The following is a 14,703-nucleotide window of genomic DNA, read 5'->3' on the forward strand; positions in this document are numbered from 1 at the left end:
CTATTTTTAGTATTTCATGTTAAATTTGTAATGACATCATGCATTCTAAAGTTGTAGACTTCAACTGAATATTGGTGATTTTCTGGAGGATTAGTCTAGAGAACGGATTGGCCCATTAGAGTTACATTAGACCTGGAAAAGTCAACTGTGAAATATTTCACAGCATAAGAAATTATCATTGCAATTGCAACTCCATTGTAAGAATAAATTGGGAGTCACTTGCTGTAATCCTGATGGTGTGAAGGATAAAGCGAAGATATAGAACCCCACCTTCCCTTGTGAACAGTTCTGATATACAACAAGAAATATAATGGATACATAAGGCCCACAATTTCATCTGAGATACACTGAATAATTACAATTGGTGCTTAAGTTCAAGTATAAGAAAACTCAAATCTTCTGAGAACTATATCTTTAGCTGATGAAGAGATTCATTCTCATAGTCATAAAAAAATTTGCAAATGAAGTCTGTTGTCTGCTCATCTTCAGAAATGCAAGATGAAGGATCTCCTTTTTCATTTGTTGCATTCATGGGAAATAGCTTCCCATCTACCATAAATACCACTGAAACCTTTTTTATAATTTTTTGTACCTGCACACATGATTAAGTATCATATATTGCATCACCAGTATGAATTTTCTACTACTGAGCCAGAAAAGATTGAGGTAAAGAAGACTTCTTGGTTTGAGATGATAAGAATATGGGGAAGCCTCGAGGCTACTTACCGATATATCTTTAAAACAATTTGAAACATATATTTCATTTCCAGAACCAGTGCATGGAAAGCCAGTATCAGAGGGTCGATAGAACCATCTGCATTGCAAAAACAGCCTTCCACAAGAATTTGCAACTTCATTTCTTTTCTTTAACCTAGCTTTCACCTTGGCTGCTTGGTCAGACCAAAGACATTCAATGCGAGCCAAACGGGTCTCCTCTGCTTCAGAAATAGGTACCAACTATGAAGTAAAATATATACGATTGATTAGTTTCAAACTTTCAAATCAAATAATGGATTTTGTCAATTCTAACTCAATCAAATGAAAAAAACCATGTCTGGTCCCTACCTCCACAACATCACCAATTGAGTAAAGGACATCTTTGAATGCCACATTTTTATAGTATAAACAATTTAACCCATGTTGCTGTTTAGCAGAACGTTCTGCATATTTTCTTGGAAGCATTATGCCAAGTTTTGGAACTGCCGGTGGTGTCACAGAAACTTCTAGTCCACAAATAATAGTTGAAGCCTTGTAAAATGTATCTTCTTTGTGGGAAGGACCTTTCACATCTTTTAAAGATACCAGATGATCTGCACCAGTGTTGTTACTTCCTAGAAGCCTTGCTGCGTTGGTTTCACTTCTATTCCAGCAGTCAGGAGACTTCTTTATAAGAGAGTTCCGAAGATGGCCTCTCTTCGCAGAAGACTGCGAGCCAGACGAAGTATTTGTTCGAAAAGGCAGAAGTCTTCCCAGAAGTAAACTTTCAATTATCCAATTTCCAGACTATCAGGAAAAAAAAAAGTATTAGTAAAGGGAAGATCCTCTCTCTCTGTATCTCTATCAATGATCTATGTAAAAAGCCAGCCATTACACAAGAAAAGTCTTTCATATCTAACTGTCTGGTGCTATTACTAGAGCTCATACTACAAAATATTTGGCTGCTCATTTGCTCCAGCATGTCCACAGTAGTAGTCTTGAAAACATCAATAGGATCCATTTTCTTGAAACACAAAAACACTGTCAGCAACAAAATCTAGAAGAAAATCCATGCCCGATGACATAGTCAGAGAGGTATTTTGCTCCTTTTCAAAAATCTCATTAGTAATTTTACTTTACAATCAGATGAAGCAATTTCAAACTTGTCTCCAGTGTTACAAATAAAATTCAACCACAAACCGTCTCACAGGTCTGTGAAGCTGTGATCTAACAACAACCTGGAGTAGTTGTTATAATTACACAGGTTCAAAGCCTAGTGAGCATGCTCCTCACCTGTGTGGGGTTTAATCCTAAGTTGCACGAAACGGGGAAACAGGTACAAGTTTTTGAAACGGGCACGGGTACGAAACGTGACCCCCCCAAATTTTGGAAACAGGGAAACGCAAAATATATATATATATAAGGACATTTAAGAAATATGTGCAATCATAAAGCATATATGATACATTCTAATTTATTACATTATGATTAAATTGTCAATTGTCAATGCATAAACTATAAGTCTCTAAATTTACATCACATTTACTCATGAATGATCACATAATGAAAATTGAAATATTCAAAATCAGCCACGAGAAATTTCTAATTTCTTGTCTCATGCTTGATTGGGAGTCTCCTCCTACATAGTCGAACGACCTTAGGGCTCTTGATTAAATACAAGTTCCATACCCTAGTACCCTACGTGCTCTTGATTATTGGGAGTCTCCCATGCATAGAGGGCTTGGTTCTCTTGATTAAATACAAGTTCCATACCCTAGTACATGACAATATCCAATGGAAACATTGCAATCCCCCCAATCCTAAAATCCTGAAAAACAAATAAGTTTGCTGGATTTTGAGTGAGATCTAAAATTCGACTTTCTCCATATGAAATTCAATGAAGGCGAAATCACTCTCAAACATCTTGAGTCATTTCATGGTAATGTTAAAAATTTAAGTAAAAGGATGAAAATGATTCTTAAACATTACCATGAACTGCATATCAACACTAGGGCCATAGGCTTGAACATTCCGCTACCCCACTCAAAAAAATATTCTTCTTTTTTTATAACTTGAGAGATATCTAGAAGCATCTAAAGGATATTTGAGTCGCCCAATAAAAAATTAGAAGCAAAAAAATTAAAAAAAATACAAGAAAAAATCAAGTTACAAGAGGAAACTCCGACGTATGGCCCGGAAACTCATTTCCAGTTGTACTGGCCACGTTTCCTCCTCGAGAAATGTGCCACTACGGCCAGAAACAAGTTTCCAGGCCGTATCGTACAGGTTTCCCCGTTTCCGTTTCGTTTCCGTATGGAAATGGACCCTGGACCCATGTTTCCTGCAACTTAGGTTTAATCGTTTACTACAATTGGCTTTTGATTATATTGAATATCATTGACATAGACTTCAAGGATATTATTGTCTGGAAGTGGCAACGTACTAGAAAACCCCATTCTCCAAGTAAGTGCGTGAGGATGGGTCAAGCTTATTCCTTAGTTTACTGCCTAAGAGTTGCATGAAACTTGGAAATGGGTATGGTTTTCAGAAATGAGAATGCTTGGAAATGCAACTACCTCAGACAGGTAAGTCAAGAGAAATACAATATATGTGTGTTACCCGGCAGATCCGCCCAAAGCAATCACTTCCTACTGGCTCCACCACAGAGCCTGACTCCCAGAGTGTCGAGAGAATTGAACCCATGACCTTTCAATAGCAAAGGTGTTTTAACAATGGGGACTCGACCAATTGAGCTAACCTTTAGGAATATATATATATATATATATATATATATATATATATATATATATATATATATATATATATATAATTTCTTTCTTTATTTTATTTTTAATTTATTATACCTAAATATGAATTAACCTATCATTTTTATTTTATTTTTTTAATATACAAATTATCTTGGAAGAAAATAAAAATGGTAGGTTAATTAGTAGGTTGGTTTAGAAACAAATTAGAGATTAATTTGTCTTCATTTCCATAGATTGGGGTATTTTAGACTTGCAATGGGCCCCAAACCCCTCATGGGCAATTGGGTAGTCCCAAAAAACTTGAACAGAGCACCAAAACATGGGAGTTTCACCTAAATCCACACTGTATGGCATTTCCAAATCATGAAACACCATACGCTACAGTTCAGGGAATTTCCATGTTTCAGAAGTTTCCGGTGCTAGTGCATCCGCAGTTAGAAGTTTCATGCATCTTAACCCTCCATAAATATATGGGTTGCCATTAGAATATACATGGTTCACACGTCTCCATTTATGCACATAGAGAAGCAGATCATGCTAACTTTTATAGCAGTCAGAAATTTCTAATCAAATAATATTTCACAAGCTGTTGCAAAAGGTGGCATCTTACTGATTCACACATCTCAATGTCCAAATGTTCTTTCCTATATGTTAATCTCTTCATCATTCATATCAATGTATATAATATCATCGATTTTCGGAAATATCACGATATTTCTGAAATATCGGCGATATCTTGGGGAAATATCGCGCTACGACCTAAAATATTGCCGGGAGACAACAAAAATTGCCGCCGCGGCTATAAAGGTCCAATTTTGTTTTTTTTTTTTCAATTATTTTCATTTTTGATTGCAGGAGAAGGAAGGGGAGAGCTATGTGCTTGCTGCCAAAGAGGGTTTGAGTGTTGAATAGCTATTATCGACACCAACAACGAAGATTTTGTTGATCTAAGCTTGAAAAACAGTGAGACAATTTCATTTCTTCCATTAAGGGTTTGAGTGTTGAATAGCTATTATCGCCACCAACAACGAAGATTTTGTTGATCTAAGCTTGAAGAACAGTGAGACAATTTCATTTCTTCCATTAACAGGTATGTTCAAATAAACCCCTATGTTAATGAATTTTTTGATAGTTTTAGGATTATTCTTGCTTGCCTATTTGTCTACAATCATTTTGCTTGTTTTTTTTTTCCATTAACTATGATTTTCATGCCCATGAGAAAATGCAAGGGTTTTCTCCATATTTGGAGAGCAAACTCCATTTTTTTTTAAACTTTCAAATACACCCTTTTATTGTCATTTATGGTTTTCATTGAATTCACATTGCAAATAATGTAGCAAAAAAAATATTTTGTAAAATGATGTGGTTATTACTTATTAATTCCAATTTTTTTTGTTGGTGCCCTAGGTTTGAGTTAGCTCACTACAAAATTCAAATATGCCAAAAGCCCTAGACCCATTTTGGGAGTATGGGAACCCTGATGGTGGGACAAATCGGGTATATCTTACATGCAAATTGTGTGGGACCAAGATTACAGGAGGGGTTACACGACTGAAATACCATCTGGCTAGACTCACTGGACATGATGTTGGGATTTGTACAATTTCTAGTCCGGAGCTTATACAAAAAGCTCGAGGCAATTGATGAAAAAGACAAAAAGAAACAAGGTTGAACGTGCAGGTAGATCTTTCGGGATATCTTCTCTTGATTTTGATGTTGAGGGTAGTGAGAGGGGCTCCACAACTGGCACATCATCACCTGCTACTGCTAGTGCGAGGTCATCATTTTTTGTTCTACGAACAGGACATGGATCACAACTTGGCATAAAATCGCTTGTTAAAAAAGAAGAAGAAGCAAGAAGCAGATAGTCATGGGGAGGTGTCTTTTCTAGTGCGACTTACCTCTTAGCATCACCAAAACCAATCCATTTTGGCAGCCAATGTTTGATGATATTGTTGTTGTGGGCCCAAGGTACAAAAGTGTTACATATGAGGAGTTGCAGGGGCCAATTCTTCAAGCAGAAAAGCAAGACATCAACTCTAGATTGCAGTTGAAAAAAACAAGGGCACCAAATTTGCAGAAATTGGTCATAAAAATCTTGAGTCAAACATGTAGCTCTTCAGGGTGTGAGCGCAATTGGAGTGTATTTGAGAAAATACACGCAAAAAAGCGCAACAGGTATAACTTTGAGCTCCAGCCTTCAGTTGAGCAATTCCACTTATTGCAATTTTTTATTTTTAATTTATGACTTTCAAGTGTCAAGAGTCAAGACTCATTAGTTTTTTTGACACTCTTACAGCTTGGAGTTCGCATGCCTCAATGATTTAGTGTATGTGCATTACAACATCCGACTTCGAGTGAGGCAAATAGAAGCACCAATGGATCCAGATGCCATTTCCTTAGACAATATTGATGTATTGTCTCAATGGAGGGTGGAGTCTGAGGAGCCCATCTTGGAGGAGTCACCTTCATGGTTAGAGCCAGATGATCCATTAGAACAAGGGCAGCAAGAGGAGGAGTAGCACTCGGAGGAGGAGCAGCAAGAGGAGGATGAGGAGGAGGACACTGTGGGAGCATCAGCGTCAACACCATCTGCTATAGATATAGGAGAACACAGCTCCATACCTAGCACTCATTATTTGACATTAGGTGCAGAGGTAGGGTCAAGGCCTTCTACTACTAGGGGGAGGCCTGGCAAACAGGCCATCATGTTTCCCTTAAAAGGGGGAGAGGGCAGTGATTTCAGATAGATAGTTGTTAGTTTTATTTTTTATGCTACATATAACTCATGATAATGAGATACTTTTATATATGTGATGTTATTTTGTATTGGTTCTCCACATTTGAGTCCTTGAATGGACAATTATCAGGGATCAACAGGATTTGGTATCGCCTTTGATGTATCATTTCTATTTGACATCATATATATCAGGGCTTTCTTCATATTTATGTGCCAATGTGTTTATTTCATGTTGTTGTTGCTTTATATGTTTAAAAATCTGAAAAAAAATGAATATATTATGCATTTTTTATGCTTGCCGATATTGCCGATAAGATAGTTTCTAGACCCTCGCCGATATTTTGCCGATACCGATATTTTCAACACTGATTCATATATTAAGACAAGGTACTGACAAAAATAGGGAATCTGTTTTGCAGGAGCATTCCTAAATTTTGACTAGACATTTTGGGGAATGCTGTCTGAAAAGAAGCATGTCTGTCTACTCATAGAATCATATTATGAAATGACGAGACAAGGATTCAGCACAAACCATTAAAGGTATCCTATACTCTGATGCACATTGCCTTAAATTCCGAGGTGCTGCCCTTGCATCCTCCACAACGATCATTGCTGATGCAGATTGTGTATATTCACGCCCCTGCACCAAAGACTTAATAGTCCTGAACACTTGACCTCCGGCATGCTGCATAAGAGACAATAAACTGAAGCCCATTTAGAATTGACTGTCATTTATACATACAAGAAGAGAAAAGTAACCAACAAGTTTTACATGGTCTTGGATTCATGGTCTAATTTTAACGCATTGCAATTTTTTTTATTCCAAAAGTAAGACAAGCAAACAGCTAATCTCTTAACAGATGTATCACTAGACCCAATTTATCCAGTGTTCAGACTGTATTCAAAAGGGTTACAGAACCCCAATATCTCTAATAGAACATAAATGATTTTTTACTTTTGCAGAAAGAAATATGAGTGTGATGCAACTGTACACCATTTTGCTTCCTAAATCCTGACGTTTGCATGCATGATGCAATGAACATTTTATTATGTGCAAGTGAGACTTCTTCAGGGGATGTCAATGCTCTTCAGGGTTGAACAGAAACAGGATGTAGAAAAGAACATGTGACAGATAACAGGGATATTTGATATTTCATAAACAATATTTTCCACAATAAAAAACAAGTATCACACAAAGTTATCATAACCAGTACTGGAACTGGCCAACAGTCTGAACAGACCAGACTGAAACAGATCAGGAAACCAGTTTGAGAAACTGGTCAACTGAAAAATATATAAAACATGCAAATTATATATATATAAAATCCAGATTCCAAACCATTAGACACCAAATATGCAGAGTTTGGTCATGTATATAGCATGAAAGGGTGAATATAGAAAAATGCCATTGAGTGCAATGCATACCTGAAACAAAATACATAAAGATCAAGTCACCAAAGAGCCTCTCGAAATCAAAAAAGATCATGCTACAGAAAATAGCTACATATCATCAAAATAACAACATTATATACAGATGACTTAGGGATTGCTAAGAATGGGCACCATTTTTTTCAATTTCTTGCATCAGTTTTCTGTTTTTTCAGATTCGAGAGTGTATGGGTGGGCTGAACCAACTCAGGAACTGGCCAAGCTATGCAGTTTAGCTGGTTCCGTCCTGAAATAGTTTGGGCCACTTTTGTTGTGAACCAGTCCAGGACCATATATTTCTAGATCCAACATACCTCTCCTTGTAAAGAAATACACTACTCCATCCATAGAGGATGTCTAGTCTAATCTCATCCAGCAACAATTAAATTTGAGGAATATAGAGAATCACCCCCTGGAGATCGAACCCATTCTAAAGTTATCTTGACCTCTTGTAAGCATGAGGTTACAAGAGAGAACTCAAAATCATCAAAGAAGAAGAAACATGCATGCCTTCAAGAATTGCCCCTTTCATCTTCAAATATTGAAGATATTGCAAGGAAAATAGTTGGTAACAAAGATCTTTTTGGATACTACGTGACATCTCCTCACAATTCAAATTTGGATGTGCATTCTACATATTGGTCCTCTTTTATGCAGGAATGGATTGGTGATTCTAGAGCTACTAGGCATATAACAAACACCAATATCTTATCTCTGATTATAGCTAGCAGCACAAGGGAAGAAAATAATTGCTGGTGATAACTCAACCCTGCCAGTCTCAAGCTGTGGGTATGCCATCTTTGACAAAGATAGATATGGAGGTGTTCTCCATATTCCTGGAGTTGCACAGAACTTACTTTCTCTATAAAGCATTACACACACCAATAAAACAGTTAAGTTTTCACAAGGGAGAGGGGTCATGAAGGGCATGGATGATGGCTTCAAAGTCATTGCCTCTAGATAATGTGAAGAATCTAATCACATGTACACAGTGGGGCAGGTCCCTTCCTCAGCTCAGAACCAGTTTATTACAATGGTAACCAATACCGATGACACCAGCATGCAATAGAACCAATTTTGGATCTTCACGACATATGATTCATCTACATATGGTCGATGAACTTCCACATTTTGAACCATATGCTGCTGTCTATGAATGGTGTGGGATGTGGAAACACCATGGAGAAGTTTCCTAAAAACAAAGCAAGGAAAGCTTCTCAACCTCTTGAGTTTTTTCACAATGACATTTGTGGTCCCATGGCCACCAACCTTCCTAAGGGAGCCAAGCACCTCCTCATAGTAATTGATGATTTTTACCACTTTCTTTGGAGAGACACCATTAAATCCAAGGATTAGGTGTTTTTTTAATTTCAAGATCTCAATCTTGGAAAAAAATTGAAAAAGAAAAACCAAGTGTGTCAGGACCAATAATGTCAATGAATACATTAGTAACTCTTACTAATTAGTTCTTCCTTCTCAAGGCATCACATGACACATAACTCTTCCTTACACTCCATAGCAAAACGGATTAAAAAATAGAAAAGAATAGGCATATCATGGAGATGGCTCTCTGCATGCACTTTCATTATGGGAAGAGGAAGTGGTTTGAGTAGCTCGTCATCAATGGAATACTTACTTGTGTTGTTATAGATATGACACCTTATGAGAAGTGGTGGTATGGAAGCAAACCCTCTTTTATATTTCATAATTTTTGGATTTAGTGCATGGGCCTTGTTGACCACTCTGTGTCAACGACCCCATAGCATTACACCCCTTTTTTCACAAAAGGGATCTATCGTGTTCGAGTGTTCGCACCATTCAAAGTTCATCATCAGTTGGCAATTTTGTAAAGATGTCAACCCATTTTGCATATGTATAATGTAAATAATCCTAGTATGACCACGTCTGTATGTAACAACCTAGGTAAACCTATTGTTTTGGTGATGATTTCCATTCTAGGAGGATTTTTGTCTCGCTGACTCATCTGTGTCTCTAGAAACAAATTATTGGTAGAGTTTTTCCCTCCACCCTCACCCCAAAGTTAGAGTGGATTTTGTAGTCAAGATTTTAGGCGAGCCCTAGTGTTTTAGATCAAGTCTGTGTAAAAGTGATTTGGGAATAATCCTAGTTAATTGGCTAGATTAATTTATTACAAGTCACTTGGTCTACTAGATTATATTTTGTCGCATAAATGGGTATTTTTGGGGGGGTTTATAATGAACGGGTTTTCCCCCTTCATGTATTAAAATGTAAAATCTTGATGTAAAAAATATTTAGTGCATGGTCCATCATAATTAGACACCATGGCTGAATATTAGAGGGTTGAAAAAATTATCAATCCCCCCATAAGTCAATTAATTAAATTTTTTGGCAAAAATAAATTAAAATCCTAAGCCATAAATTTAATTAATTTTTTGTCCTAGTTAAAATTAAATTCTCCAAAGGTAAAATTCGTGGGTTTTAAATAAATTAATTTTTGGAGGTCCCTGACCAAGGGAATATTGAAGAAATCAAGAAATTTTGGACCCTTGGGCCTTGGTGGTTAAGTCAAAATCAATTTTTTGAGGAAATTAACTCAAAATAATTAATTTTGAGTTAATTAAAAATCAATTAAATGAAAAATTCGATTTTTCCTCAAAAATAAATAATTTTGACAGTGATGATTAAAGGTTAATTAAACCTTTATGAACGGTCGAGATTAATTTGACAGGGATCAAGCCAACTAGTCGTTGGAGAATTTATCTATAAATTAGAGGTCAGTGTCAGTCTATTTTTCATTCGATCTTTGAATCATGTACTAAGCTCTCAAGCTCTCTTATATATTTTTTAGAATAAATGCAAAAGGCTTTGGGGTTTCAACTTGTGGTGGTGTTCCTCTTCGCGAATTTATGGTAACATTGTTTTAGTTTTTGCTTAATATTATGTGAAAACTATCAATCAATAGCTCTCTTAGAATAATCTGAATACAGGTATCTTATTCAGTTTGTTGGATCTACGATAACATTTTTATTTTTGATTGAATTAGCAAGTATCTCTATTTCTTCATAATTTTATTATTATTCTATTTCTCTACTTGATTTGATGGTTGATCTAGTGTCTACAGAAGATCTCTCAGGTTTTCATTGAGCGTTTGGAAATAGTCCTTAGTTGGACTAGCCAACTCTCAACACATTTTTTTGAAGAGCCTACCTCATATAAGCTTCAAGATTTACCTAATGATTAATTTTTTTTGTAGGGTGTTTTTGGGCTAGTACCTCTTTAAAAAAACCAAAAATTATCTTTTAAATATCTTGTGGAAAATTTGATAGATCTGGCTAGTAAGAGTCATACATCTTAAGATCTAGGAGCGCAGTTGGACTCATACTCCTCAAATCTTATAGATTCGCAACTCCTGTGCATAGATTTGTAAATATTTTGTATAGATCTAAAATTTTTATAACTTGGCTTTCTGGGGTTTTGTTTAGTTTTTTGTATATATCGGGATCTGGGTATTATCTTTCTTATCCATTTTGCAAGTGTTGATCTGAAAGTTCTTTCAAGGAATCTTTTTTTCAAGATCTAAGACAGATCTAGGCCCTGGAGGGCAAGATCTTGTCTCAGAAATATTTTGTGTGCAGGAAAGAAATTTAAATCTGGGTTTGTTCATAAAAAATTTATGAGATTTTTTTAAAATAAATTTCTGGGTAAATTTATTTGAATTTTTCATAAATTTTTGGGCTTCATTCTTTGCTGCTAACCTTCATTGCCTGGTGCGTTTTCCTATTTTCTTTCTATGTTGTGTTTTTCCTTTCTTATCCGCAGCCCTAGCTTAACATTTCTCCCTCCTTTCTTGTTGGTTTCCCCTCCTTCATCCCTGCGTTTTCTCCCTTCCTTCCCTTCAATCAGCATCCCTTTCTCCCTCATCTCCCTCAACTAGCATTCTGGCAGCTCTTTTCCTCTTTCTCCGCGCAATCTTTTCTCATCTCTACAAGCCCGTCAGCTCTCCCTCGACTAGCATTCTGGTAGCTCTTTTCCTCTTCCTCCGTGCAATATTTCTCATCTCTGCAAGCCCGTCGGCTCTCCCTCGACTTGCAAACCTACGTTCTATCCCTCCTTGTTGCCTGACCTCGAATCCCCCTTCTATTGCGTGACTCCATTTGCGTCCCTTTTCTGCATTGTTCCAAGCCCCCTCATCCTCGACCCTTCCGCATTTCCTTCCTCGCTGCACCTTCTCTCATTTGTGCTCTCGAGTCTCTGCAAGCTCCTTTGGCTGCCCGATCTCGCTCCCTCATCCACTGCCGCAACCTACAGTCTCCCTTTCAATTTCCTTTGTATACCTTGTTTTAATTTTTTTTGTTAGGGTTTAAGTTTTTTTTGTTTTTATTTTATTTTGTTTGCTTTTCATTTTTATTTTGATTTTGTTGAAACAAAAGAAAATTTTATGGCTTTGATGTTCCTAAAGATTTAAAATCTAAAAAAATCAAATTTTGTGCTCACATTTCATGTTTAAATTTTTATGCGGCCTTTGGCCCATTAAAAATTTAATTGAGTCCCTTTTGATTTTTACATTAGCCACATTAAAAAAATCAACATTGTCACATTAAATTTGCCGAAGGAATAATTAATTTTTTTATCTAAAGTTCCTTCTTGGGGTTTTTTGTGCTTTCAAATTTCAAGTTTAAGTTTTTATCAGGCCTTTGGCCCATTAAAGATTTAATTGAGTCCCTTTTGATTTTTACATTAGCCACATTAAAAAAAAAATCAACTTTATAACATTAAATTTTGCCAAAGGAAAAATTAAATATTTTATCTAAAGTTTCTTCTTGGGGTTTTTGTGTCAAGGGTTTGGGACTTTAAATTTTTTTAAAGGGGAAAATTTTGTGGTGTTTAATTTTTTTTTTTAATTTCTCTATAGTCAAAACACATTTTTAAATCGTCTCTAAAGTTTGACTATAGGAAAACAAGAATTTTTTTTGGATTGGGGACACTTAAAAAAAATCATTTTAATTCCAGAATTGTTTGAAGTGTTTAGCATTTGAATTTCATGGTTCTTCATGGTAATTAATTTTTGAAATTTAATTTCTCAAGTCTTCGCATGCTAAGGGTTCTGAACAATTTTATGCTTGACATCTATTGAGATTGCTCGTCATTTAATTAATTCTAAGCGTGGTTTAATTGCTTGAATTATTGTATATTTATTGCATATTAAATTTTTGCAAATTTTTCAAGTAATTATTAGGTACTCTTTCATGGAATTGTGAATTGCATATCGTTTGTTTCCTAAATTGAGTAGTTGAGTATCTATATAATTGGCATTTATTTTGAAGGTGATATTAAAGATTTACAAAGAAAATTTTGTTCTCTTTGAGCTATAATTGCATCGGAAAGAATTTAATTAAATTGAAGTGATAAGCTTGTGATTTAATTGGGCATTATACTGTGATAGCACATTGCTGAGAAGTTATTTTTTCAGTCTAGTGTTTTGAATATTTATTTGGGTAATCAAAGGTTTTGGCTTAGAGGTCTGAAGCAGATCGTGGCATAAGTGCTTTCAATCCCTGAATCTAACTTCATTCTCACTCCATCTTCTAATCATCGCATGCATTTGCATATTGAGTTAGCCTTGCATAATTAAAATTTACTTCCAGGCATAAGCTTGGTCGATAGAAAGATAGGTACTCATCCATCTGTGTTTGAGAAGCATGCTTTTAATAGTACTTAAAACGGTGACCTTGCAGTTGTCAAAGTCACAACTCTCTACAGCGCCGGAGGCACCGAGTATGTTAGATTTTCAAGAGAGGTATCATTAATCACACCTTAGTGTGCTTCACCTTATCTTCTCCCTTCCATTTACTATGTTATCAAGCTCAATATAGAAAGGATCGAAGGATTAAAACTTAGATAGACATTTAAACTAAAATTAACCAAGATTCCTGCATCTCACATTAGTTTTACGATTTGCATTTCATATAAGATAGTTATTCATCCAAGCAGCATTTGTTCATCAATTACTTGGTCCTAAATTTCCTAGCAAGATAGTTGACTCCATAAAGCACTAGTACCAATTGTTTAAATCTAATCGAATCCTATAAGTCCTGCTAAATCTAAAACAAGTACTTGGTCGCTTGACTGTGTCTCCCGAATTGGTTGGTTCCCAACTAGTTCTCCTCCATTCCATTTTCGTAGGGTCTACTCCCCTTAGCCTGTTGTTGGGAGATAGCTTCAACAGAGAGATTGGGGATCAGGGTGACAGCCCCTGATCCAAGTCGTTGTCGTGGTGCGTAGACATTCTGTGCAACAACATTGTTTGGCGTCGTTGTCAAGGATCAATTTATTGGACCTTGGCTTTACGACATTCATCTTTCCTCTTCATCTTTCATCTTTCTATCTTCCATTTTAGCCGGCAACACCAACATTTTTTGGTGCCATTATCGAGTATAGAGTTTTTTCTTTCCTTGGTCCTCACGGCATTTTTCTAATCATCTAATCTTTTCCGCCATTCATTAGCCCATCAAGCGGCACAACATTTTTTGGCGCCATTTCATTTCTTCATATTTTCATCGCCTTGTCTTTTTTCTCTCACTAATCCTTTCATCTTCTCTATCTGCGCATTTAGCACCTTGACATTTCTGTTGGTTTCCTATCTGAGTGGCGACTCCACTTATTCGTCCATTATTCCTCAGACAAAAAACCCTCCCTGGTATCCATTTGCTTTCTCCCTGACTAACCTTTCGGTTTTTTCCTTTTGGATCTTAGAGCTAGATTCATGTTCAAGTGGCAACTCCACTTCTCTCATTTCTTACAAGAATTTCTGCTAGAAGCTCGCTTCTTGTGGATCTCTTGATTTTCTTGAGCAGGGATCTCTCTCTAGCATCCATTTGATCCCTCATCTTCCCTTTAAGAAAGTCATCATGGATGACTTGTTTGCCCCGTGTCATTTTACTAACTTTCTTCATGATTTTCCAAAAGATGCCATTAATAAATTTCCTTTGTTCATGGGTAATAAAGCAATCACTGCTGCAAAACATCTCTTAAAGTTTGGTCGTTGTATAATAATATATTGTAGGCCTTCACGGTATGATTATGAAGATG

The 14,703-nt window shown here is 36.2% G+C and overlaps 1 protein-coding gene across 1 annotated transcript in view; it reads right to left on the minus strand.

The window, feature by feature from the left end:
* Positions 1–215: 215 nt before the first annotated feature.
* LOC149235826 (uncharacterized) overlaps positions 216–14,703 on the minus strand; it is a 296,225-nt gene continuing 281,737 nt past the window's right edge. The window contains exons 10-13 of the mRNA XM_089368685.1: positions 6,737–6,889; positions 1,066–1,503; positions 727–957; positions 216–592 (exon numbers count right to left, since the gene is read on the minus strand). Of these exons, the coding sequence (XP_089224811.1) occupies positions 407–592; positions 727–957; positions 1,066–1,503; positions 6,737–6,889 (1,008 nt within the window). The 3' untranslated portion in view covers positions 216–406. The remainder of the gene's footprint in view (positions 593–726; positions 958–1,065; positions 1,504–6,736; positions 6,890–14,703) is intronic.

Source organism: Pinus tabuliformis, chromosome 8 (assembly GCF_031772625.1).
Source record: "Pinus tabuliformis cultivar Carrire ecotype Pingquan chromosome 8, CPIR1, whole genome shotgun sequence".
Classification (NCBI taxonomy): Eukaryota; Viridiplantae; Streptophyta; class Pinopsida; order Pinales; family Pinaceae; genus Pinus; species Pinus tabuliformis.